Below are 22475 nucleotides of genomic sequence, written 5' to 3'. Positions count from 1 at the left end.
ATTCTATATATATATATTTATGTATATATGCTTGTAATATGTATATATTATATTATGTATATATTATATATACAGTATATGCTTATAATATATGCTGTATATATGCTTATAATGCTTATAACATTCTAATCTTATTTGTATTTTATTTATTCTATTTCTGTGCTTTGTAAATACAAAACCTACACTACAGTTATATTAATCCACTTTAAGCTGCTACTACAATTCAATTTCCCTACGGGGATGAATAAAGTACATCTTGAATCTTGAATGGTGATAATTTTGGTAATAAATGACGTAGAGCTTTATTGAGCTTTAATTCAAGCCCAACTATATTTAGATGTTCATTTTATCCGACAAATAAACATTTAGAATGCTTTAATTCAGAAGTTTTAATAGACGTGACAATGCGATTTGATGTATTCATTTTATTTAATATGTTATACTAAACTGGACCAGTAGGGGGCCACAGCAGGTAACACAATTTCCCACAATTCTGCGCCCGACCAGCCCGGAAGTAAGGCGTTTATTGACAGTATGGCTGCGGAACTGGGTTTGAATCTGAAGCAAATTGCCATTTGACAGCACTCGCCGGTATAGTGTTAACAATCATTTTTGTCCACGGGGGTGTACGAAACATATGCATTTGAATGAAGACATCCGTGAGTCCACGGGATGGTGTCAGTGAGCTGAGAAAATATTCAGAGTCTCGGACCCGTCATGTCGTTTTTCAAGAGGAAAGGTGAGGAAGCTCCAGTGGCTCTACCAGTGGCAACGTCAACGGTGGCGAGCATCAAACACGCTACACTACACTACATAGAATCCCTTGATAAGATGTTCAAAGCGGCTGCAACTTTGCCAATGACGCCGCGGTGCTTTCAGAATTTGTTTTTCCTGTCTCCGCTGGTCACTGCGGTGAACCTTGCTAGCTTAGCGGTAGCTTCAACATTCTGGCTGCTTAATCGGGTCTATGGTGACCCCGGTGGGCCAATGAAACACGCAAAATGTATATTAAACAGTGCTTCAGGGTATAAAAAGAGTAATCTATCTATTTCCTGATGTTCAGCCAGCCAGCTTCAGGTTTTGTTTTGTTCTTTAGCGTTGTTAAGGCTGTATGTTATACAGTGGTTGAATGATAAAAATATAATGTTACTAAAACAGAACATCGTCAATATTTGCGGTCTTTTAGTCATTTATCTAATTGGGCCGCAGTAGTTATTGTGTAATTTACACTAGTTTAATGAGTGTATGGCACAGGGAGGCAGTGATTGTGAACTAAAGCGTTATCATCTCCTGGAAATGTGTTTAGGATCACTATGATGTTGAGCAACAGTTTCAGGCTTAGTAGCGGAGATTGGTTATGTTGCTGACACATCAGTTCTGAGAAACGAGGAAATAACAGGCATACAATAATAGTATATGAAGTAACACTACCTCTCCTGAACCATGGCACTGATTTAGGCTTCTTTTTATTGCTTAGTGAGAATTTTATAACTAATGCATACGCAGCAGCAAATATGATTAATGTTGGATAAACTATTGTGACTGTTCACCAGGGAACAAAATAATGTGATATTTCAACTGTTAGATTATTGTAGTTTATTGGTACCAGAAATGGTAATTCACTGTGATTCATTTTACATGTGAAAATATTCCTTTACTCTCAACTAGTAAAGGAATATTATATAATATATAAAGGAACACACTAGTGTGGTTTTCTATTGTTTATCTTTTGCATTTTGGGTCTCTAATAGATGCGTATTTTTTCATTGAAAGAGTTTCTGGTTCTGAAAGTCATGCTGACTTTGACAGATGATAACTCTTGGCTCGCATACGTCCCTGATCAGCTTGGTCTAAAACATCTTCTATGGCCTAGAATCTATACCATTGGCTCAAATCCCCTCACCACTTTCTGTACTGTCAATGGTATAATTTCATCCAACCCTTGCTTTGCTGCAGAGGTTAATCTGTATGAACAGTGACTGTAATGTGATGGGTCAGTACGCTGTAGTCAATGCTGCACTGTTTCATTCGACAGACTTTGTACAGAATTCCTCCTTGTTTTTCCCGTTCTGTCTTGTTTTTATCTTTATTTTATTCGGGAAGTGCCTGGGCAGCTGGGGAGGTCCTCGGGCCCTATAAATAGGTTTGGCGGCCATTGTTTCTTCTTCTTGGTTGTATTGTGAACTTCTGAAGAAGGCAGCCAGCGATGCGTTGATGCCCATGCGGCATATACCGCACCCAAACTTGACTGCCTTTGTTATTGAATAAAGCCATTGAGTGCACTCTCTTGCTGTCCTGTGACTCTCTGACCGGAGCGCCCACTGCAGATGAGAAGACTGGCAAATTATTGGAGTGATTCTCATCATTTGCACTAAATCCCTCACAGAATTAAAATCAAAATGTATTTAGCATTAAATCATACACATTAGGAAGCTATGAGTCTTTTTTTATTTTTTGGTTTTAGCTTACTTATTTATTAACTGTGGTTCACAATCTGATAGGAATCACCAGAGTTGATTCACACATGTTAGAAGGCCTCCTGGCATCCTGTGTGAAAAGGACTTGCCGTCTTAACAATATAATTATCTTTGAAGAGAAATCTTCCCTGCTATCCTGCCTTCCATTGGCATGGAAACTGATCTGCACTGGGTTTTCTTTTCTATTGCTGTTGAAAGTTCATTACGTAAGTTTAGGATATTCTAGTCATTTACCTCACAGCTAAACGATTGTCAGTTGAACTGAGCCAAGGTGCCGTGTCTGCATTGTGATGTTTAATCTAGTTGGCTACTCTGATGACAAATGAGCTCTCATTTTTCTTTCCTCAGCCAAAAGCAAAGAACCAGAGAGAGTGACAGATGTTAAAGCCAACAGAGGTGAGTTTAGCATTAAATCTGTGTCATGGAGTTGTTGAATTTGAGAAATGTTCAATAAAATACACCACCCTTCAGAGGCTGTTTAGCTTTAGCAATTTAATGCATAAGAAGATAATCTGAAGTTTACCAAACAAGCAACACTCTCATTGACTATATGCAAACATCTTTGATGTAAATCTGAGTGTATGTGCAGATGAATTAAGAGTACAGAAGCTCATCTGGTGGAATTGCTGGTTTGTGTACAACATTGGAGTTATGCTCGAATCTGTTTAGCATGTAATAAAGGCCACATTTCTAACTCAGCCTTTCATGTAGCTCACATTGATGTCACATGCTCAGGACACTCAGGCTTTGATGCCATTGATGACTTTCTCCCTGTCTGTATTCTGTCCTTCCCTAGTTGCTCCAGCTAGTCCTCGCACTCCATCACTCGGAGCTAAATACCAACATGGTGGCCAGGAGGTTGCTGGGCCCAGTCATGTGGCCATTAGTGCTATCTCTGCTAACATGGACTCCTTTGCCCGTGGGCGCACAGCCACCCTCAAGAAACAGCCAAGTCACATAGAGGCTACGCACTTTGGAGATCTTGGTACTGAACACAATTTAATGTTTGTATATGGCTTTAGGAAAATGGCAATCAGAAATCCAGTAGTATAAATATGAAATGTATAGATTTAATGCCCTGCTTGCTCAATAGATTTGTACAAAAATGCATTTTATATCTAAAGATATTTTATGCCATTTTCACTGCATGTTAGCTACTCAACTCTATGTGCTTTGGGGGTTAGTGGTTGCATTTTTTCTGTAAATTTATCCCTTTAGCACAGCTGGCTCGAGCAAACCTGAGGAAAATGTGACACACCCAAACTGGCTATATAAATTCACGCAGAAGCAACAATCCAAATATAGGTGTTTGTGTTTTTTTTCTCACCACCCAACAATGTCATCACAGGTGACCCATACCTCCACATGTGTGTTTTATTATGATTTAGTCTCAAGGAATCAAGACCTGTCTTGCCTGAGTTCATTTTGACTTTAGTACATTGTAGCTTCACTTTGTGACTCAAAAATTGTTTTTGTTCAACCGAAAAACATTCCTTTGTCAGCACGGTGCGACAGCACATATGACAACCACATTCCAAAGCAGGTCAGGCTGATGGTTGGCCTCTGCAGCGCTAATCATAGCACTGTGAACTTGGATGGAGCAGGGAGAACTGGTTAATATAAAGCCTGGCGGACATGATTGAGTAACTCTGTACGAGAGTGTTGCTGGTCGGAGATGAGTCAGAGTCAGGAAGAACCTGCACTGCAGCTTCAGACTGCATCTGAATTAAACAAAAGGAACAAAGGTTGTTTGTGAACATTCCTTCTTACAACATTGTGACAGATATTTTATGCTGACTTTAAGAGCTCTCTGTGTTCATATTTATGTTTTGGATCAATATGGCTTGACAGATAACTTCAGTTCTGTGCATTTAATGTTACAGGTCATTCCAGTGTCAACTATCAGCCTCAGGAGGCGCGATCCAGGCTGTCCAAGACCGTGGACCACATTCTGAGGGACAACATGGCGATACCGCACTTTATGCATTTCACAGAACTGCGCAGCATTGACCACTTAGTTCGCTTCTGGTTGGAGGCGGAGAGTTTCCGCTCCACCAGCTGGTCGCGTATCCGAGCGCACAGCCTAAACTCGGTCAAGCACAGCACACTGGCTGAACCCATCTTTACCTCCCAGGATGGATCAGAAGTCCAGGAAGTCATCCAGCCTGATGGTGATGCAGTGGAGGGAGGGAGTTGCAACATGCTTGTAGCACAGTCTAAGCTGCGGGACTCCTCCACAACAGAAACAAGCCCCGGTCCGTGCACGCCTCAGACAGACACCCCAACCAGCCAGCCGTCCTCCAGGACTGGGACCCCCTACAAGACGAGCAGCACCACACGAGACATCTCTGGTAAACTCATGAAAAGTGAGCCAAGCTGTTTATTTTCTTTTCTGCACGCAAACTCTGCTGCTTTATATATCTTATTATTTGTTCTCTGCTTCTACTTAAACACTGCAGCAGAAATGTAAACTCTAATTCCAAATTATGCAAAATAAGTAACAATTTTGTTGAACCTGATCACGTTTTATTCTCTTGCACCAGAATTGATTTGCATTCTCTGCAAAGGCTGCAGTAATGATGACCTGCTTTGTCTTTTTCAGGCATAGAGAAAGATGCGGTCACCATCTTCACCAGGTTTATCTCTCCTGATGCTGTGAGGCCCATCCCCATCACTGAACAGATCAGGAACGACATTGTTGGTAAGATTTTTGAAATCTCCTGTTTTTCTGCAAATCTCAGTAGGAAATGCAGCTCAGTATTCTCTGTTCTTGTATGCGCAGCTAAGATCTGTGGAGAGGATGGCATGGTGGACCCAAACTGCTTTGTGATTGCACAGACAGTTGTCAAAGCCATCTTGGAGGAACAGTGAGTTATTTTGTTTTCTTTTTCCAGAGAATTTAATAATCACTCTGAGTGATTTCCTTGTACATATGAGCAGATTGAATTTCAGCTGTTCTCCTTTTATGTCATTTCACCTCCCAGATTCCCACATTCATCTATCCTACTTACTCTTTCACCTGTAGGCACTTTAGTGAATTCCTGCGGAGCCATCATTACTGTAAATACCAAATTGAAGTATTAACCAGTGGCTCTGTGTTCCTGGCCGACATCTTATTCTGTGAGTCGGCACTCTTCTATTTTTCCGAGGTAAGTGGCTCCAAGGGGTTTAAAAGATAAAATGACTTGTGTTCTCTCCAAACTGACAAATTTTATAGTTACCGGTAAATGTTTTAATATTGCAAGAAATTTTGTGACTCCTTATCACACCCTAAAGAATCTGTGCCATGTGATCAAACTATCACTGCAGGAATACACTAACAACACAGTAAACATCATACATAAAAACCCAACAAATAGTCAGAGGTGCCTTTTTCTCTGCAGTATATTGAAAAGGAGGAGGCGATGAATATCCTGCAGTTCTGGTTGGCAGCAGACAACTTCCAGAACCAGCTCGCTGCTAAAAAGGGGCAGTATGATGGCCTGGAGGCACAAAATGATGCCATGATCCTCTATGACAAGTAAGTTCTGCATCCCCTATCACTCACGGATGTTCTGCGCTACCATCTGGGAGGGTTTTTTTTTTATCATATAAAACTATCGAACAGATGTTTGCCAGGGTTAGGCTTGGGAGCAATCCATTCAATGGTTTTTATTTTTAGTTTCATATCTCACTGCAAATTTAAATCCAGCAAAGCGCACGTACACGAGCACACATGCACACACGTACACGTGTAGTAGTAGCAGCAATATATTATAGGCAGTGGTGATATAAGGTTACATAATATACTGTAGTAGGCTGCTTTGTGATCAAAAACGCCTCGGTAATTGAAGATCAAATGTCAACGACCAACCAGAATCCAGAACATCATCAAAATTGAATAAGCTTTTCCTTGGACCATTATAATAAATTCCTGAAAAGTTAATTAATAAAAAAAAGTTAATTAAAATTTATTTTGTCAACAAATTCCGGCTGTCAGATAACAATAATTAATATTTTTTACAATAACCAATATCAGTCGTTAAAGAGCCATTGAACATTTTCTTAACTGTGCAACAGAGAATGCAACCAAATTTAGAGATTGATGGCAAAAGCTTCAGCAGACATTCTGTTACAGTCAATGACTAAAAATTCCATCTTTGATTTAGAGCAACGGTGCTGCCCTCCTGCTCCACCCAGTAACTAAGTGAACATTCATTAATCTGAACTCTTGGCATTTTATTTCCATCCAGGTATTTCTCACTCCAGGCCACCAACCCTCTGGGCTTCGGCGACTCTGTGCGGATGGAGATAGAGTCAAATATCTGCAGAGAGGGAGGGCCACTCCCCGATTGTTTCATCACTCCTCTCAGGCAGGCCTGGACCACCATGGAGAAGGTCAGATTGTCTTTTCCTTTATTGTGTAAGGGAATGGGGAATGTTCTGATAGGTCAAAGACTCTAGATATGAAATCGGCCATCACTGTCCGGTTATCTTCTCGTTTATTCATTTATCTATCTGAAGGTTCACCATTTTATCTGTCTGGTTTTAGGTCTACCTTCCAGGCTTCCTCTCCAGCAACCTTTACTACAAATACCTGAGTGACCTAATCAACTCAGTGCGAGCAGATGAGTTTATGCTCGTCAGCGCTCAAGGTCAGACAGGGCAGGCCGACAATGACCGCTCCAGCTCAACTTCCAGTGATGGCCCGCACGCGCAGGTGATGCCCCCACCTTTATCCCATGTTTTCAGGCCCTGTAGGGATGTTCTTCAGTGTGCTGGCATTTAGACCTGCCCACAATTCTGATAATGCCAAAGGGTCGCTACCATTTAGTGCAGTAACAAAAATCCTTCTGCATTTTCACTGCAGCAAGGTACTAAAAAAGCAGCAGTTAAGATCCTGAAAAACTTTGATGAGGCCATCACAGTAGACATCGCCAGTCTGGACCCAGAACAGTTGTACCAGCGACCATATGCTGGGTAAGTGTGCAAAGTTCCTTCACTGCCGGAGGTGGAGGTTGATGCATCTCAAATGTATCTATATTGAAATCAATTTAAACTCGACTGATTCTCTGTCCACTAGAAAAGCACAACAGATGAAATTGGAGTTCTCTCATTTTAATAAGGAATAGAAAGAGTTAAAAAGATAAATAACTGAATACCAGTAGATGTCTTTTGTGTTTTCTCTTTGTGTGTGTTCATCAGAACTGGAAAGCTAGTCGGTTTTACATGGGTGCTGTCTTTATCCTTCTCTGTCTGTACAGAAAGATGACGTTTGGGAAAGTAAATGAGTTGGGCCAGTTCATCCGGGAGTCAGAACCCGAGCCAGATGCCAAGAAATCCAAAGGTGCAGTGGTTCTGTCTCACTCACCCAGATAGTCTGCTTTCTGTCTCACTCACCCAGATAGTCTGCTTTCTGTCTCACTCACCCAGATAATCTGCTTTTTAAAAAATGTTTAACCTCTGTTTGCAGTGAAAACATCCATGAATGTAAATTGCCTCCATTGACTGCTACTATTCCCTGCATGGCATGAAACCTTTTAAAAATGAAGAGACATTCTTCTAGGGGAAATTAAACTTATAAGCCTCAGTCATTCTGTATATTAAAGACAGAATAATTAAATATCAATTCTAAATGTGCTGAGTTTATTGAACAATGCGTATGAATTAATGCTTTGTGTTTTTAGGCTTTCATGAGATTACTTACTGAGCCCTCACTTTTTGTCTTAGGCTCTGTGTTTTCCCAAGCAATGAAGAAATGGGTCCAAGGCAGCTCTGACCAGGTGAGTCTCTAGGACGTGAAAGTATTTCCAAGTGGTTCAGCATATTTCTATGCATTTTTTAATTAGCATCATGTCATAAAGCCTTCACAGGGTTTATTGAAAGCTCTGAAATGGCAGAATGTTTGTGCTGTGATGTAGGCGCAGGAGGAAATGGCGTGGCAAATCGCCAAGATGATCGTCAATGACGTCGTCAGCCAGTCCAACCATTGCAGCCCGGTCAGATCTACCAAGGTACATACCCTCACTGCAGCCCATTTCAACATTTATTTGGCCTGTTCTTTCTTTAATTTCACACATAATTTACACATTTTAATAGATGTACATGAATCACTGCATGACTGTGTGTAACTGAAATATCTAATAGTAATGGTACCATTTCCATATTTATTATATTTGGTCAATTTATAATCAAGGTATTTTTGTTTAGAATTATCCTTCCTCACTGGACATCTGGTCATAGCCAGTAATAAATGCATCATGGGATTTTTGTACAGAATTTGGATCTTTACGTATAGCGTTCATTTTGTCTATACTGAGGACTGCTTCATCATATAAACACATTCAGTATTTCTGTAGATAATCTCATCAGATCCTGACTGAGGCTCTTTTGTCTTTGTTTCATGACAGTTATGACCCAGTGGGAAGCCAAAGGACAAACTGCACATAGGCTTCACCTCACAATCATCAGAGTTACAATGAGAACAAACAAGATGATTTTATCATCTTCTGTGTGTGTGTATACATGTGAGAGAGAGAAAGAGGGATGAGTGATGCCCCTGGAGGAAAATATGACTCCGATCTTCCATCACACTGCACAGCTACAGACGGAAAGCATCTTCTGAGAGGAAGTTTGTCCTGATGAAGGCAATGCTAGACATCATAGCAGAATTTTATTCAAGCAGCATGTGTCAACCTCTGCATCGCACGAGCCAAAATAACTTACCATAATCTTTGAACTGAAGAAGACATCTCCAGACTGAATTACTTTCCTCTCCTTTGTGTCCCACCTCCTCCTGACTTTTACAACCATTCCTTGTTTTTAGATGAGGCTCTCTTCATGGCCATCAGCAGCAGATCACAGTAGCTCCATGCACTGATTTCCAGTATATACGTACTGTAGACCATCTAGAAACAGTGAATAAGAAGAGCTGGTCTTGGTCCTGGACTGTGGCCACCATTTTAAACCTCTTGGCTCCTTTACTACGCAGAGAAGGAGAAACACTCCACTGAAGTACTCCAGTTGTGTTGGAATACTCCAAACTTAAAGACCTAATATTCTCTCTCTATATATATAGTTATATGTAGATTTCTGGTTTACCCCATATGTTAATGATAGTCTTCCCCCCCCCCCCCTTTTTTTTTTTTTTTATATTGTGATTCCTGGGTTTTCCTGAAGCCAGTCAGTGGGAAGTAGACTGTTCAGTTGGAAATTGTGCTCAGTAATTTTATTTTATTTTTTATTACTTTGAGCCTTACCGAGACATAGAAAACAACCAGAAAAGACTTTTGGTACCATGTACCGCCAATGTTTTCTGATCTGTACGTGTACTTGATCTATAATATATTTAAAATGTGTTTTGATTTAAATACATACATTATGAACTGTTTCCTTGTGCGCATTTCTTTGAGGTGAAATATGTATAACTCACTCTTGCAGGATGCCTTTATTACATATGACATAAATTATAAGATATAAGCTGAGGTTCACGGGATAGATTTTACAAATGATAACATCTTATAACGTGTCTTTTTTTTTTTTAAATGCCGAGGGCATCAGGGTCGAGATTTACTACCTGTGGCCAGATGGTGGCAGTGTTGTCTTAATGCTATGTTAGAATATAACAACGGTAAAACAGAACATTGTTACAGACAAAAGTACCGTATTTGTTTCGGTGGTAAAACAAAGAACATGGACAACTTCGGTTTTTATTCATGAAATGTGTGTATTTGACTAAAGGAAAATAGTGCCATATGCCTTCTCAATGTCATAACTTTGGGTCATCAGTAAATGTGTTGACTCAGTTACTCAAATAAAACGTTCATTCTCGATAAAGTAATGAGGGATCTAACGCCACAAAACTAAGCAGAAACACACCTGTTGTGAACCTGAATCAGTTCTACCTGCAAGGGCCACGCCCATCTGAACACGAACAACGTGTCTAATTGGCTGATAGCCTGACAATGGAACAATAACGTAGGGTATTTGTGATTAATATTTTGAAAATATATACATTTCATAATTGTGCCTTTTTAAAAAAAATATAATCACACAAGTAATTGCGAGAAAGCCATAGCAGAAAGTAACCACCTACTGCGTGAACTTGTAATTAACGGACGCCTAATCCGTCAAGACTTAAATCACGACAAAGGAAATACTTTTGACGCCTTCAGAATAAAAGCAAGGCTTAACTACATCTATCTATCTATCTATCTATCTATCTATCTATCTATCTATCTATCTATCTATCTATCTATCTATCTATCTATCTATCACAAGGATGTCTCTTGTTAAAAAAATGCTGTCATTAAACCAAGATGGTTTTTATATTTGAGAAACTCTGCCGGACATTTAAAGCAGAAAGTAAAACTAGTGGAATATTTTGGAGTTAACAAGCTTTCTCCTTTGGTTTAAGTATACCGACTTTTCGCGCTTTCGATTTTCCATTAATTTTGGAAATCCCCGGAAATGGTCCGGAAGTAGTTGCGTAAGTTCCGCGATCTTGACGATGTGCAGACGCACCTCCGGCAGCTCAGCGCGCGCCTGTGAGTCCGAGCAGAGGCTGAGTCAGTGAGTGCAGCCTCAGAGGAGCATCGGGGGAGGAAGCGGCTCCGGGACATGTTCGTGTCCGCATCTCTCACCCAATCTCCACCTGCCCTGACACTCCTCTACCAGGTCTAGGGAGCCCGAGTTTTTTCCTCCTGATGATCCGGGCGTTTCTCTTGGCAGCAGTGGAAGAAAGAAAAGGGCGTATGACTTGAGTTTACTCTCACCTTGCTGATGTGTTTTAGACGTTCTCTTGCAGAATTTCCAGATGCTCTGGACACACACAGCGCAGCCCTGGCGGACCTGACCAAGTTGAAGTCCCGCTCTTGAAGGTGTGAGCTCCAGATGCATTCGCTCCTGGGCAGGGAAAAGAAAGAAGACGAAGTCCGGTTCGGGGTCGATTTGGGTCTCTCCGCGGGCTTTGTGGCCCGAGCTGCCACCATGTTCAGCTGTGTGGGTTGCTTCTGGGTGCTCCTCTCCTCCGCTCTGGTGGCTGTCTGCAGCTTCAGCTTCATATCTCCTGCCTGGATTGTTAAGGACCAGCTGAAGAACCACCACCACCATCCCCACCATTACAGCACCAAGGACTCAGTGAGCTTCGGCTTACTGTGGCACTGCTCGGAGTCTCTGGATCACATGTACCGATGCTACACCTTCGGGGGACTGGGGAAATTCGCAGAGATCCCCTCCAGCTCCTGGCAGGTACATCTGCAGATACACCTGAATGGATGACAAGGCAAAACTAAACCAGTCATTTATGCTGAGGCCCACTCAAACCAAACTATTTAATCACATTCAACTAATGACTAAATATTTTATTACTTCCAAGTAAAGCATGATCCATTGTGACACATTAAATCAAAAAGATGCATGATCATGATTAACTATATCAAGAGAAACTGGGCTGATTTATTTATAGATTCTGATGGTCGGCAATAAAAGCTGTAGAGTGTCCTCTGTACCTCACAACACACACACACACACACACACACACGGGCCATGTGAGTGACTGACGTGAGATGATCGTCACTGTGACACTGATGGTCCTTCTGTGTCAGTTTCCCTGAAAACACATTCTGGGTGATGGTGCATGATGCTGATCACAAGGAGCAGCACCTGCCTCTCAATGTGTTGTATAAACACACACACGCGCGCACACACACAGATGCTGCTTACAACGTCTCAGAGAGGCCGGTTTGGTGACACTACAGGATTTTGCTGTGCTGTGGAGGTTGTTATCAGATTCAAAAACATTTGACCGTCTTTAGAGAAGTCCGTCTGGGGTGTTGACTGCTCAGGGAAGTTGTTGGATGAATTTCCTCCTAATGCAGGAATTCTCTGATTAAGGCAGAAGCCACCTCTGGAGTCATGATTTATGCATGAGGAGGCATTAGCATTTGAAAGGGAGATATTATAAGTGCATGGTGTGATTGTAGCACTTGTCCGCACAGGGAAGAATGTAGCAGAGGGTTTGTTTTTACAGGTGGATTCTCAGATTCTGTCTCACATGCTGGAGCGCTGGAGAGTGACTTGATGCTAATAAGGTTCAAATGGGTAGTATTTTCTTTGATAGTCAGCTATCAGTAAGTCAGCTCCCAATTCCTGCTCATGCTTGGTCTTGACCACAGAAAAATACCCCTTCCTTTGGCCTCTTTAACTGTTGACAGGCTTGACCAGCATCCTCTCTGGGCATTAGCAGATCTGTACAAGAAATCACTCTGATCCAGTTCCAATGGTCGCCATACGCGCTCATACATTAACACCGCCTCAGCCGGCCATGAGTGACATCTTGAGATGATCAGTGTTGTCTTTTACATAAGTCCATGCTTTCTGTTTTTCATGTAGAAATTCAAAAACAGATTCATGGATTTCAGCAAGCATCTCTAAAGCTCTATGTTCTAACATAACGTCGGCTTAAATGCATGTTGGCAAATCTTGTGATACTGACAGCTTCCCTCAGGAAGCTTCTAATCTCTTAGGGGAATTCAGGAATGCCACAAAGTCCGCTCCCAATCAGATGGATTGTAAAGATTGTCTCCTCATCCTGTTGGTGGCTGATCTTGTGCCTGGGCCTTATGCAGGCTGAGCATGTCGACTGAGGGATGTGAGCTGAGTGCGAAGGTGGATGTCTGCCAGAGAACATTTTCACCTGAACTTGCTAACAGCATGTGTGCTTTCAGCTGTCGCACAGCACTAAACGCTGGCGCTGGATTAGCCTGGCCTCTGTTGGAAGGAGCCAAGTGTGTGGAAACAGGAGGTGCTCTGTCTTGGTGCTTTGCATGTGTTTACTGGGTCCTTGTACATGCTGACTACGTGTCAAAGTTGAATGTTTGGTGAATAGTGGGAGAGCTCCAGAAACTACCATTGGAAAAGTTTGTCTGTGGTTTGTTTTCCTGTCAATGCAGATCTGTGCCAAAGAGGCTGGCATCCTTTACCACTAGAGGCAAAACAATTGGGCAATGCTGTCTATCCCACATGGAAGAAAAGATAAATTATGGACATTACTGGAGATGTTTCAACATGGCTAATGACCACCAGAGAGGAAGATGTGAGCGGTGCATAAACCCTGCGAGACGCTGCAAACGTCATTTCACCACTCCAGAGCTGGTTTTAAGCACAAAGATAATTGATTAAATGAAGCTCTTTTGTGTGGCTTCTGCCATCTTTAATTAATACCAACCTGTGTGAAATGTTTGTTTGGGTGTGTAAAATGTGCGACCTGGACTCTACCGCCTTAAATCAGAGTTCATCAGATGTGTCTTCACGCTGAGTGAGGTCTGTTCTGGTCAGTTAAATGGCATTTCACACCGAAATGCTCCGATTTTGTCCTGTTCTGGAAAGGAGGCTATTGATTTTTCTTTTTTAAGAAAAGGCTTCTATGAAATGATTAAGAAACCAGGGGAGAAAAATAAGGTTCCGTTCTGTCCTCCATCCAGGCTGCTTCAATAAGGGAAAATAATCTAATTTGCTTCTCTCTCTCTCTCTCTCTCTCTCTCTCTCTCTCTCTCTCTCTCTCTCTCTCTCTCTCTCTCTCTCTCTCTCTCTCTCTCTTCTTTCAAAAGTATCTAAGTTTCACAGTTAGCAGCTGAGAAACAGATTTTTTTACACTGTTAATGATTTTGAGAGTTTTTCCTTCACAGTTCAGAAGTCTGGTCGTTGTGCAACTGTCACTGATCGCAGTGGAAAAAGTCAATATTCAGTTATTAAAAACGAATCTCTTAACCCAGATATGACACAAGTCCCTGCCTCCTGACATCGTAGCATCCTGTTAGTAGACAGCAGATTTGAGGCATGGAGTCACCAGTGGGAGTGCTGTCTGATTGATCCGTCTGAATAAAAGTGGGAATGAATGGTCTCTGCTCAGAGTGCGCCACGAGGCCGGGAAGATCCTGCGATACGTGCACACTTATTCTGCGGAGCATCAATGTATTTCTCTTTCGATAACTGTCACCCTAACTGCTAATGCTAATAGCCAACTTGGGCAGTGAAAGCCATTTGTGTGTAAGCACGTCTGCCATTACGGCCATGTGACGGAGTCTAATGCATGTGTCATATTCCAGTCTGACTCCTCCATCCGGCTGCTTTTCACTGCTGACCTCATTCATCTCTTAGCTTTACAGATTGGACAATCAAAGCGTATCCCTGAACTCAACGCACATAATTACAGGGCTTGCAAACACAGGTTTCAGTGACACTAAAAAAAATTGGCGACCATCATGGATCAAAAAAAGCCATTTCTATGTTCTTACACAGGTGTGTCAGCTCTGATGCTGTAATCACAAGTTTATGCTGCCAGAGTTCAGAAAAGAACAGAAACTGGGATATTTAATAAAATCCTCTCTGATGTTGCCCATGAAAACAGCACCTATAATAGATTCTAAAAGACAGCCACAACCACTCAGTGGCACAAAAGCAGCCATCATCCATATTCACTGGACTCTTTTCAGCCGATCACATAAAAGGACGTGGAAACACGGCAGCTAACAGCTCCTGTTTCCCAGCCTGCTCCTCCCAAACCTTTAATCAGGCATCCTGTTGTCTGCGCTCTTCCATCAAGAGAGAAAGAACACAGTGGGGAGGACGATAGACGTGGGGGTCAAGGGTCACGTTTTTTACTGCCGTCTCTTCATGGAGCTGTTGTTCAGGCTGTCTGCGGATGGCTGGTGGGTGCATGATGGGACAAAGACGTCCCATCCTCCAATAAATGAGCAAAGAGTTGCATTCGCCTGCCTGCTCGCCTGACTTAGAGTAGTAGCTCGAAGCAGACGACTCCGGTCGGAGAGCGAGAGGCGGCACTAGAGATGAGAGATGCGTGTCTATTGAGAGCAAGTCTTGTGTGAAATGTGGCCCACTGACTCAATGATACAGGGCATGTTTGCTTCAAGGTCCTGGTCTCAGGGGTGAGCATACACCAGTGGAAAAGTTATGTGTGAGTGGGGCTAAAATTGGCTTTTGTTCACCTCTTGTTCATTCACCCTTTGCATATGATACAGTCCAGCTGGAGTATGCAGTGGATACGTAGAAAGTGTAGGATGTGCTGGAACTGGTGGGAAGGACGTGTCAGATAGAACTGGTAGCGTCTCTTGTGAGCGCATTGTGGTATTTACCAGTAGCTGTGACACATCAAGGCCCAAATTAGTCATTTTTTCTTTATTGTAAAATAAACCAAGGGGTCTTGACAACCTAGGTTGTCTCATAAAATTTGTCCGTATTTAGGGGACACACAAGTCAGTGAATGGGAAAGTACCGCCCTCTAGCGGTAATATTGTTTCACATCTCAAATCAAATCAAATCAATCTTTATTTATATAGCGTCTTTTACAATCAAAATTGTTTCAAGGCGCTTTCCAGAATCCCAGGGCCCAGAGCACAGAAACACATACAAAAATACACTATTTATACAGTGGGTCAGCAGGGCCGGAGGTCGTCATGCAGCTCCGAAGGCGGCGATACCTGTAAATGAATACGGGGGGGCAGAAAAACTACACAGGAATCAGCATAACTAGTCTGCTTGATGAGGAGGAGGAAAGGAGAGGAAAGGAGAGAAGAGGAGAGGAAACCATGACCCAGTGGGGTGACAGAGGCCTGTCAGGTGATCATGTTTCTGGACCCCGGCAGCCTTGGCCTATAACAGCATAGCTAAAATGTTAACCTAATGATTAGACGACCCCCTAAGTATGATAATTTGTCTGTCTATAATAGTAAATGGAACTACAGAATTAGTAACAATAAGCTATTTCAAAGAGGTAGGTTTTAAGCCTAATCTTAAAAGTAGCGATGGAGTCAGCCTCCCGTACCTGGACAGGGAGCTGGTTCCATAGCAGTGGGGCCTGGTAGCTAAATGCTCGGCCCCCTATTCTGCTCCTAGAAACTCTGGGAACCACAAGTAGACCAGCATTCTGAGAGCGGAGCGGTCTATTGGGCTGGTTAGGTATCACTAGCTCCTCCGGGTAGGATGAAGCTAGGCCTCTGAGGACCTTGTAGGTCAAAAGAAGGGTTTTTAAAATTATTCTAAATTTAACGGGCAGCCAATGAAGAGACGCCAGTACAGGAGTTATGCGATCTCTTTTGTCAATACCTGTCAGAACTCTGGCTGCAGCATTTTGGATCAGCTGGAGGCTTCTTAAAGAGTTGTTTGGACACCCTGATAATAAAGAATTACAATAGTCCAGCCTGGAAGTGACAAATGCATGGACTAACCTTTCAGCTTCATGCCGCGTCAGTAGCTTCCTGATCTTTGTGATGTTTCTCAAGTGAAAAAAGGCACTTCTAGAGACTGTTTTAATGTGTGAGTTGAAGGAGAGATTTTGGTCAAAAGTTACTCCAAGATTCCTCACAGAGAGACTAGATGTTAATGAGATACCATCTAGAGTGATCATGTGATCTAATCTATCCCTGAGAGGTTCAGGACCAAACACCATGACCTCAGTTTTTCCTGTGTTAAGGAGGAGGAAATTTGAAGACATCCAGGACTTTATGTCTTTAAGACAGGTCTGAAGCTTCACTAACTTCTCTGTCTCCTCTGGTTTCATGGATAAATAAAGCTGAGTTTCATCAGCATAACACTGAAAATTTATCCCATGCTGCCGAATAATGTTCCCTAAGTACAGAACCTTGAGGAACTCCGTGGCTAACCCTACTGTATGAAGAGGGACCACCATGGACATGATCAAACTGGTATCTATCAGATAAATATGATCTAAACCAGTCTAGTGCTGTCCCTTTAATCCCAATCACATGTTCCAGTCTATGTAACAGGATGCTGTGATCAACTGTATCAAAAGCAGCACTGAGATCCAGCAGAACCAGCATAGAGACCAGTCCATGATCTGAAGCTATGAGAAGATCATTAGTAACTTTGAGAAGTGCTGTTTCAGTGCTGTGATGAGCTCTAAAAAGTGTCGTGAACCAGATGAGAACCCAAATGCGACACACGAGTTTGGCTGAACACCGCTTTATTGTCAGAAACAGACAACAGACACGATTCACCGGGAAGCGAGCAGAACAGAATAGTCGGGGACAGGCAAGGCCGAGATCAGGCAGAAGGCAGACAGAGTTTACCGGGGAGCAGGCAAAACAGAATGGTCAGGAACAGGCAAGGTCGGAACTGGGCAGGCAGGCAAACAGGAATACACTGGAAAGTCATCGGAACACGAATAACGATCTGGCAGGGAGCAGGTGTGCCTCCAGGGATTAAGAAGAGAGCTCATTAATGTCCAGATGCAGGTGTGCGGGGCGAAGCGACTCACGGGCATGATTGCCCGCAGCTGTGACACTAAAGCCTGACTGAAACATCTCAAACAGGCTGTTCCTCTGCAGGTGCTCCAGTAACTGAGTCACCACCACCTTCTCAAGAACTTTAGAGGTTGGATATTGGCCTATAATTTACTAATACGTCAGGATCCAGTGATGTTATTTCAAGCAACGGCTTAATCACTTAAACTTTGTAGGACCGGGGTACATAACCTGTCACTAAAGAACCATTGATCTGGTCCAGGATAGAACTGCCTATCAATGGTAAAACATCCTTCAACAGGTGTGTTGGGATGGGATCTAAAAGACACGTGGTGGTTTTGGATTTCTGAATTAGCGATGACGCCTCAGAAAAATATATAGGGCTGAAGGAGTTTAAAGGCTCGTTGGAGAACCTGTATGTTTCCACAGTCAACACGTCTGGTGATGGTCCAGTTGTAGGGATGGCCTGGTTAGCTTTTTCTCTGATAGCTAGAACTTTATCAGTGAAGAAGCTCATGAAGTCTTCACCACTAAGGGAAGAGGGGATATGTAGATCTAAAACACTGTGACTCTTGGTTAATTTGGCCACAGTGCTGAAAAGAAACCTGGAGTTGTTCTTATTATCCCCAATTAAAGAAGAAAAATAAGCTGTTCTATCCTTACAGAGGGCCTTTTTGTAAACTAACAGACTGTCTTTCCAGGCTGTATGATAGCTGTCTATTTTACAAGAATGCCACTTCCTTTCTAGTCTGCGCACTTTCTGCTTGAGGGTCCTGATATGTGAATTATACCAGGGGGCACACCTCCTCTGATTTACTATTTTCTTTTTAGGGGGGCAACAGAATCAAGCGTGATTCTCAGTGAGGTTGCTGCACCTTCAACAATAGAGTCAACCTCAGCAGGGCTAAGATTATAATGATTGATCCCTGGGGAAACACACAGTGGTCCTGGGATTAGCACAGGGATTGCTTCCTTAAACTTAGCTACAGCATTATCTGAAAGACATCTGCTATAGTAAGACTGTGCTCTGAGCATAGAAGAATCCTTAATCATAAATGTAAAAGTGATCAAAGAATGGTCTGACAGGAGTGGGTTCTGAGGGAACACTGACACATGTTCTACCTCAACACCATAAGTCAGAACTAGATCTAAGGTGTGGTTGAAGCTATGAGTTGGTTGGTTTATCTGCTGGAGGAAACCAACTGACTCAAGTAATGAAATGAAGCCCTTTCTAAAGCTGTCATTTACAACGTCTACATGGATATTAAAGTCTCCAATGATAATGACTTTGTCCGTTCTAAGGACCAAGTCAGATAAGAAATCAGAGAACTCAGACAGGAACTCTGAATGTGGCCCAGCAGGGGGCCAAAATACAACTACAAACAGAAGTGGCTTTTCTGCCTTCCATTTCAGATGGGTGATGCCAAGAGTCAGGGTTTCAAATGAACTGGAGCCATATTTTGGTCTAGGATTAACTAATAACTTGGAGTGATAGATTGCTGCCAGTCCCCCTCCTCGACCAGTAACACAAGGAATATGATAATTAAGATAGGTAGGAGGAGTAGATTCATTTAAGCTAACATACTCCTCCTGAAGCCAGGTCTCAGTAAAACAAAATAAATCAATGTGATGATCGGCTATCAGGTTGTGCACTAACAGGGATTTACACAAAAGAGATCTAATATTTAACAGTCCACACTTAATTGTGTGTTATTAGTTTCTCCAACTTGTGCTTCAGTATTAATTTTAATAAGATTATGGTGATTGACCGCTCCCTTGCTCTGTGCTTGGTAAACATTTAACCGTGGAACAGAGACTACCTCTATAGTGTTAAATATGTTATTGTTGGTGGATGAGGGTTCTATAGAAGCAGCAGAGAGGTGTGTAAGACTACAACTCTGCATCCTGGTCTGGACCCTGGATTGTCAGGTCACTTTGGGTCTAATAAAATTAGACAAATTACTAGAAATGAGAGAGGTACCATCCCGTGTGGGATGGATACTGTCTCTCCTAATCAGTCTGGGTTTCCCCCAAAAAGTGCTCCAATTGTCTATAAAGGCCACCTGGTTTTTGGGGCACCACCGTGACAGCCAGCGACGAAGCGATGACATGCGGCTAAACATCTCATCACTGGCCAGATTGGGGAGGGGGCCAGAGAATGCTATGGAGTCCGACATCGTTTTTGCGTAGTTGCACACCGACTCTATGTTAATTTTGGTGACCTCCGACTGATGAAGCCGGGTGTCGTTGGCTCCGACGTGAATAATAATTTTACCAAATTTACGTTTACGTCTCGCCAGCAGCCATAAATTTGCTTCTATATCGCCCGCTCTGGCCCCCGTGGGCCGTGGACCTTTGTTTTGGGCTACGCTTCCTGCGAACCGTCACCCAGCCGCCCTGGCTAGCCACTGGCTAGCCATCTTTGCCACTATATAGTAGAACACTAATTATATCATGTGATTGTGTATAATTTCTTGCATGTTAAGGTAGCATAAATAAAGTTTTGGCCACTAAAGTACCTCAAATGGACCCACCCGGTACTAAATTGTCAGCAGCACATCAGCCTGTGCAGAGGACAATGTGATGTGTGATCTGCTTTCAGAGATAGGCTTTACCTGCAGCCTGTGATCAGTCATCAGCGATATTTGGAAGCTGTAGCAGTAAAACATGCTGGGATGAAAGCTGCCAGAAGGAAGTGCTGTACCCCACCAGCAGACATGAGATGTGTCTTTAAATGTTGGCCGGGCTCCCAGAGGCAGCCAGCGCGCCCAGCCGTAAGCGCTTATTCCAGTCATGAATTACACTCTTTAGTCTGGTGATCTTTAAGGGCCTCTGATCAGCAGTTCCCAGGTAGACAGCGAGCCGTCTACCTGATGGGAAACGACAGAATGAGGTGCTGAAGCGTGCTGACTCAGCGGGCTCTGGCAGGCCTGATGTCCATTTGTTAAGCGGCCTGTCGTTTCCGTTGCCTTCACAGTGGCCCCTGTGGGTATTAATGTATTGATTTAGCAAACAGCATCTTCTCCCTGTTTTTAACATAAATGATGTCGTCCATGTGGCTCAGAGCACAGAAGTGGGCCCTCCTGCCGTCCTTCACTGGGCCTGCAGGTAAGCAAGTTTAGAGCGGCAGTTATTGCTGCTTTGATGTGCTAAATCCACATCTTAAATCTGACATTCTGCAGGGAAAACAGGTTTTAAACAGACACTGGCTTAGATGGAACCAGCTCCATTTTTCTTGCTCCTGTGTCAATATCGTTTTACTGCTCTATTTTCTTAGCCTTTTGGAAATGCAGCAACATCAAAACACATGGCCCCTGGGATCTGCATCCACATCTGAGCCCCTCAAACACAACTTTCCTTCTGAATGCTGGAGAGAGCGGTGCAGGCTTCAGAGCAAAAAAAATCCACACGTTCCATAAAGGGAGATGTCAAGATTTTGGCTTTGAACTAACTTCGAAGCCATCAGACAGTTCAGACATGTCAAGCATTAAAGAACAATCCTCTGGATGGGACACAGATCACCTGCAATACAGTTAAACATTTAGGTTTGGAGGCCAGGTGAGAATTGCTGCTTCTCTTCATATTTTCTGCTGGGGAGTAAAATCTTTCCTCCGCTGTCACTGAGGCCAGGCTGCTTGAACCTTGTATGAACTATTATTCATGCTTTTGTGCATTGATGGTTATTGCATTGGTTTTTTTTTTTTTCAAATTCAAACTTTCTGAAAAGAGCTGAAGCTTCACAGAGCAATAAATGTGTGTTATAATGCTGCTAGCTTTGCCTTTTCAACTGTATCTTTCCTGCTTGAACCAGCTTAGAGCGGAGAAATATTTTCCAATAAAAAAGTTAATTTCCTGCTCTGCTGCTGTGAAGAGGATAATATTCTTGTGTTAATGGGCATATCCATAAACACAGCTGAGTCATTAGAAAAGATTAGTATGGTGCAGGCAAAGATGTTTGGATTTTCTTTGAGCCGTGTGACATCCTGGATATAGGTTGGATGAGGTTGGGACTTTTTCCTGTGTTCCCATTAGGAAGAAGCATAATTAATGGCATGCTTTGTGATCAACCAGTTTGCCCAGTAGGTGACAGACATTTCCAGAAGAGAGCTTCATCAGTGACCTGCTGCATCATGATGAAGGCTGTCATTTTAGTTGTTGTCCAGCTACACTGTGCTCAGAGGTTCCAGGGGGAGTCCAGGCCCTCCAGGCTCTCCAGGCTCTCCCGGTTTCTTGCATGCAGCGCTTCATCATGATCAAGCTGATGCAACTCTAATCCAGACCTGGTAACCAGCTCATTAGCCCTGTGGAAATTTAATTTACCAGGTCCACAATGTGATGAAACTGACAAGGGTTCGGGATTTTTGCAGACATTGTCCTGGAGCTGTGTTTCCATTTGGGGGGAGATTGTGAAATTTTGGTGTAACTGGAGTGTAACTTCATCCAGCTGATGTGTTGATAAAATAAAGTAGAGTGGTGCAGGCAGATAAAGTAGCATTTCCAGTTGCTACAGTAGAGTACGCATGAATTATGAAATGAGCACTTGGGACCAGCAGTAGTGCTGATCATGCATAAATGCAAGAGCAAGCTGGGCCGGGTGAGTGTTCCTCTCTGTGAGAGCTAAAGGACGAATCTCTCATGCTCTCTTTCAACATTCCTGCTTGCACGTGGTCACATAACGCCATAACTGCTGCTTTGGATAAATGAGTTTAACTGAGGTTTGGGCCCCAGACCAGATCTC

General features: G+C 42.8%; 2 protein-coding genes across 6 annotated transcripts in view; both read left to right on the top strand.

Annotated features, from left to right (window-relative positions):
• Positions 1-503: 503 nt before the first annotated feature.
• On the top strand, positions 504-9846 carry akap10 (A kinase (PRKA) anchor protein 10). 3 transcript variants are annotated; one of them, XM_011617209.2, is made up of 16 exons: positions 504-739; positions 2826-2873; positions 3274-3462; positions 4361-4648; positions 4721-4843; positions 5080-5178; positions 5260-5344; positions 5503-5626; positions 5861-5997; positions 6710-6854; positions 7009-7176; positions 7327-7436; positions 7721-7803; positions 8187-8239; positions 8378-8470; positions 8867-9846. In XM_011617209.2, exons 1-16 carry the CDS (start codon positions 718-720, stop codon positions 8870-8872), a joined length of 1773 nt encoding a protein of 590 aa, XP_011615511.1. In that variant the 5' UTR covers positions 504-717; the 3' UTR covers positions 8873-9846. The 3 variants fall into 3 exon arrangements, with proteins under 3 accessions (XP_011615511.1, XP_029703871.1, XP_011615510.1); XM_029848011.1 differs by having other exon boundaries at positions 4361-4828; XM_011617208.2 differs by having other exon boundaries at positions 4361-4843.
• A 1129-nt stretch (positions 9847-10975) lies between these two features.
• The window catches only part of lhfpl7 (LHFPL tetraspan subfamily member 7), a 61918-nt gene continuing 50418 nt past the window's right edge, over positions 10976-22475 (top strand). The window contains exon 1 of one of the 3 annotated variants that reach the window (XM_029848016.1): positions 10976-11705. In XM_029848016.1, the coding sequence (XP_029703876.1) occupies positions 11349-11705 (357 nt within the window). In that variant the 5' untranslated portion in view covers positions 10976-11348. The remainder of the gene's footprint in view (positions 11706-22475) is intronic. The other 2 variants (XM_029848015.1, XM_011617211.2) reach the window with 2 other exon arrangements.

The sequence above is a fragment of the Takifugu rubripes genome, chromosome 15, assembly GCF_901000725.2.
Source record: "Takifugu rubripes chromosome 15, fTakRub1.2, whole genome shotgun sequence".
Taxonomy (NCBI): domain Eukaryota; kingdom Metazoa; phylum Chordata; class Actinopteri; order Tetraodontiformes; family Tetraodontidae; genus Takifugu; species Takifugu rubripes.
Note: the sequence above shows the minus strand (reverse complement) of the source record. Positions and strands in the feature narration are given on the sequence as shown.